Source organism: Nannospalax galili, unplaced genomic scaffold, assembly GCF_000622305.1.
Source record: "Nannospalax galili isolate Female #2095 unplaced genomic scaffold, S.galili_v1.0 scaffold706, whole genome shotgun sequence".
Lineage (NCBI taxonomy): Eukaryota > Metazoa > Chordata > Mammalia > Rodentia > Spalacidae > Nannospalax > Nannospalax galili.
The window spans coordinates 675,334-680,333 of record NW_008354694.1 but is presented as its reverse complement, the minus strand read 5'-3'; the positions used below and the strand labels follow the sequence as shown (position 1 = coordinate 680,333).

Sequence of the window (5,000 nt, the reverse complement as noted above, 5' to 3'; positions counted from 1 at the left end):
TCCAGGAAAGCTGGGGCTCCAAGGAGACCTTGTCTCAAAAAAACAAAAAATAAAAAAAATAAAAAATATTTTTTTAAAAAAAGATCATGGTTGGCAGGATGGAGAGACGGCTTAGTGGTTAAGAGCACTGGCTGCTCTTGCAAAGGACCCGGGTTCAATTCTCAGCACCCACCTAGAGGCTAACAACACTCTGTAATTCCAGTTCTAGGGAAATCTGATACCCTTTTCTTACCTCCACTGGCATTGCAGGACATGGGTGCATTTACACACATGCAGGCAAAAACTCATATGCAAAAACTAAAAATAATAAATAAATCAAATCATGGTTCGGTGAGACAGTGACACCCTGAGTTTGATTCCCAGGACCCACATGTGGAAGAGAACAGACCACTGTAAGTTGTTCTCTTACTTCCGTAAGTGGGCCATGGCATACCCCCCGATAAAATGGAATAAGTTTTAAATAATCATAAGCCGAGCATGGTGATGAATGCCACTCTTAGCACTTGGAAGGTTGAGGCAGGAGGATCAGAAGGTCAAGGCCAACCTTGGCTGTATAGTGTGTTTGAGGCCAGCCTGGGTAACACAAGATCTCTCTCAAAAAACGAAACAAAGCAAGGGGCTGGAGAGTTGGCACAGCAGTTAAGAGCACTGGGTGCTCTTGCAGAGGAACTGAGTTCAGTTCCCAGCACCCACATGGCCCCTAACAACTAAACTGCAGTTCTGGGATCTAACAGCCTCTTCTGGCCTTTGTGGGTACTGTATACATGTGGTATATTTATATGCAGGCAGAACACTCACACACATAAAATAAATAAACAAAAATTTAAACATAAAAATATACAGTAGCAAAGACACAGACTGAGAATTAGGCGTCTCTACTGTACTGGGCAAAGTTCATGTGCTGTCAGCAATCATTAACTGTTTCTCATGACTCATGGCTGATCTCCCGGGTGCGCACAGGGAGAGCACTCAGGGATCTGTGGGCCTGGGTAGCCCAGCCAGCGTGGTGCCCTCAGGATGGCCCCACGATGTCCCCGTCCACACACTGCAGTGTACACGTCCCATCTTTCTGTGGTTCTGTCTCTCCACCACCGTCTCGTGAAGATGGATCTATAGCTGCATGTGTAGCTCCACCAGCATCTTCGAGGTTGCCTGTCTGTACCCTGAAAGCGTATCACATTGTGGCATTGTGTCTGTCCTATGTAGTGAGATGCTTGGGTTGCTTCGCTTCTGTATTTTTTTGGGGGGGTAGGGTGGGGGGCAGGGTCTTACTTTGTAGACCAGGCTGGCCTGGAATGCACAGAGATCTGCCTGTCTCTGACTCCCTAGTGCTGGGATTAAAGGCATGTATCCCGATTCTGGGCTTTGCTTTCTATCTCTGTTACAAACACCGCATCGATGACTATCACTATATTGTGTTTACAGAGTTTAATAAAGATGCGTAGAAGGTTCCTGCCACAACTCCAACCTGTCACCTGAGAACCTCGAGTCCTACAAGCCACCCCTAAATCAGTGCATCTCCCAAACCTCATCAGAGAAGTTTCATTTTTCAGTAGAGACCCACAATTGGCCAATGTATAGATAAGAGACTGTGGACTGCTCAGCCCTAAATGGAACCTCTATATTACCCTCATGCCAGAAAAATCTTAGGGATCATCTGGGAGGATGGGGTGGAAAGATCTTCGAGCCAGAGCTTGTGGATGGCTACAAGGAAACCGGTTTCCAGACATAACGGGGCAGTTGCACATATGAATTGACTGCAGCTGTGACAGCATGCACAAGAGCTGCACAAGACCAAGAGGGACAAAAAAACCCCCTAGCATGGAGGAGGGAGGTGGCCAGGAAACCGCACCTCTGGCTGAGGGGCTATGGGCACTGATGGCTGCTGAACAGGAAGAGTCAGTTTTCCTTAAGGCTGGGCTCCTGAGAGGCTACCCACAACGCAGGAGATGGCCCTACACATTTTTCCCTTTAAAAATACATTTTAAGGCCGGGTTTAGCGGCACACACCTTTAATCCCAGCACTTCTGAGGCAGAGGCAGGTGGATCTCTGCGAGTTCCAGGCCAGCCCTGTCGACACAGTGGAAAGAAAAGAAAAGGAAAAGAAGCCAGAAGTAGGCAAAGGGCAATCATGGGTTTAACACCAGACAAGGCAAAAGCCAGAAACCTGTTAGAAATCCATTAACGTTCTCCGAATACAAGTGTTACATTTTCTGCAAAACCAGAAATGAATGGCAAACCTCTTGGTCCACCCTTTAGGAAACCTTCCAGGGGCCCTCCACCGCCCTCAGACTGAAGTCCGAATGCCTAGCTGGTCTGGCAGCCTGCGTGGCCCCTGCCTACAGAGCATCCTGACCGTGGGGGGTGGGGTGTGCACGGCTGCCCCGGGTGCACAAGGCACTACTAGACTTGGCTCCTCGCGTCCCCCCAGGAGTCCCAATCTCGGCTGGGGTCCCCATTTTCCAGCAAGGGCTGGGCTGGCCTCTGGGCCTGTTTTTGCAAGTAGTCTCCACCTGCCAGGACAGTAATCCTCTGGCAAGAGGATCACGAGTTCGAGGTCAGCGTGGTCTACATGGTAAATCCTGGCCAGCATCCAGCATCCGCCTCATGGGGCAGACCCTGTCTCAAAAAGGAGAGAAAAAAAGTATCAAACAAATCCAAGTTTGGTTGGTTGTTTAGATACAAAGTTTTATGAACCCGGGATGGTTTCGAACTTGCAATGTAGCCCAGGATAACCTTGAAACTGTGATCTTCCTGCGGCCTCCACCTCCAGAGGTCATAGGCGTGCGCCGCCATGCTCCACCACCAACACAAGATTAATGGGAAACGCTCCCTGGGGGGGTCACAAGCTTGGAATGAGAACTATTCTAACCCGTTGGAACCACTGCCCTTTCCATATAAAATGCTCCTGGTGACCAACAGAGGGCTGGACAGGGGCAGTCTGGGGTACCACTTGGTCCCTGCAGGGAGTGAGGGTAGCCTTAGGCATGTCCACCCAGGAGTTGGATAAATTCCCATTTCAAGGCGAGTGACTGGCTGCGCGCGGGGAGGCACGCAGGCCGGAGGGTGAGGGGAGCACCCCGGGCACCTCTGCAGCCAGGACAAGCAAAAGCGTCACGGAGACGTCCAGGGCCCACTGCGGGAAGCTTGGGCCGGACGCGCGCTTTCCCACACGCCGGCGAGGCTGCCCTCTATCCCCCGGACGCTTTGGAGTCCCCGGCCCAGCAGCTCAGCCGTTCTCCCACAGTGGCCCTGCGTTAGTGCTGACTAATGCTAAGGGCCAGGAAGGACTCCGCGGAACCGCATACCAAAAAAAAAAAAAAGTTCTGATGCAAAGAGGGAAAAAACTCGGGAAACTTTGTCACTTGCATCCCGGGCACCAAACACTGCAGGGAGGGAGGGAGCGGGGTGCTCAGAGACAAGAGTCAATCTACGAGGAAAAGAAAGAAAAGAGCACCGAGCGCCCAGCTAGGACACCTCCTCTCCACCCCGGCGGGCACGGCGGCCCCGGGGCTCAGTCTTTGGAGAGGTCCAACCCTCCGTGTCAATCAGCCCCATCCGGCGTTGCGGTTGGCTGGGGGCTTCCTTGGCCTCCCCCAGGGCCCACCTCCTAGTTGCTTGGGGTTTACTTCCCCAAAGTACACGGGCCCCACCTTGTGGATCAACCGCTCCTGCATGGACCGAGGCTCTCCGCCCAGAGCAAGAGATGCGAACCAATGAGAGAGGGCTCATGCAGTTATTGGCTAGCCTGGGCATCGCTCACAGGCCCTCCCACCCTCAGTTCCACATCCCTTCCAGTCGTAGGTGCCGGTGCGTGCCCATCCAGGCACTAGGAAGCGCGCTCCTCCCAGAGTCATAGGCGCAAGGGGAAGCCAATCAAGAGCCACGCCTCCATCCCGGGTTGCCATCCAATCGCTGTCGAAGAGCTCGGAGGCTGCGGGAGCGATTGGTCCTACTCCGGCCCGGCCAGGGCGCAGCAAGTTAGGCTGAGCCGCGGGTATATAGCCGGGCGGCGAGCACGCGTGTGTGCGGCCGTATTTGCGCGAGGGGTCCCTGTCATCGTCGTCCTCCGGAGCAGCGCCCGGTCCTCTCCCGCTCATCCGCGCAGGTAGGCCGGGCTGCAGGGCGGGGCGGGCTGGGGCCCAGGGGAGGGGAGAGGGACCAGCCCGGAGCTCCGGGGCGGACCTCGCGGGGGAAGCGGGAGGCCCGGAGCAGCCGCCGCCGCGCGATCCGCGTCCCCAACCCCCACCCAACGGCCGGCGGCGCGCGCGGCCTCCCCGCCCTGCGCTCTGCGCCCTGGGCGCGTGGCCGGGTGGCCCGGCGCGCGCGCGAAGCCGCAGCCAACGGCCACGCGCGGCGGGAGCGAGCTGGCTCCCGGGACGATCTCGTGGGTGCCCGGGTGGGTGTCATGCGGACAGCAGGTCCCACGCGCATTTTCCGCCACGCGTGGGGTTGCAGCCGGGTTCCCACCCGGAGGAAGCGCGGGTGCATCTTGCAGTCCTACAAAGCGGGCAAGTGCGTCCCGGGAGCGAGGGCGCCCGCGGGTGCAGGGACAGCCCTGGCTGTGTGAGCCCGCACTCTTATGAGGAGCTTCTGTTCCACCGACCACCTGGGCCGGGTCAGGTACCGTGGACTCGGAGACGCGGAGGTGCGTGACTTGAACCAAAGCGCACAGCCGGGAAGGGACAGGTGTTGGCATGCAGGCTGCGTGGCTCCGGTTGCCCACCTAGCTCATGAACCTGGGTGCAAGCCTCACCCTCTGCAGGAGGCACCCGCGGGGGCCTAGGATGGGTTCCGGGAAGCCAGGGGTTGGAAATGGGGCCAGGAATGGCAAAAGAAAAGGACTTGGGCTTTCTTCTTGCACGCATTCCAGCACTCCTGCACCTAGGTGGTAGATGTGCTTCCATTCCAGGGCTGTTTCTGGGGAAAGTAGAGAGGAAAATACTGCAATCGCACAGCGTGATGATGGGAAATTCCCGCCTGCAGGAAGTGAGCCTCTG

General features: G+C 55.9%; 1 protein-coding gene across 2 annotated transcripts in view; it reads left to right on the top strand.

Annotated features, from left to right (window-relative positions):
* Window positions 1–3,959: 3,959 nt before the first annotated feature.
* Window positions 3,960–5,000, top strand: part of G3bp1 (G3BP stress granule assembly factor 1) — a 32,603-nt gene continuing 31,562 nt past the window's right edge. The window contains exon 1 of one of the 2 annotated variants that reach the window (XM_008851862.3): window positions 3,960–4,108. Coding sequence is in view for 1 of the 2 variants with exons in the window: in XM_008851861.3 (XP_008850083.1) it covers window positions 4,583–4,648 (66 nt within the window). In the remaining variant the exon portion in view is untranslated. Of the gene's footprint in view, window positions 4,109–4,567; window positions 4,649–5,000 lie in introns of those variants that run through there. The other variant, XM_008851861.3, reaches the window with a different exon arrangement.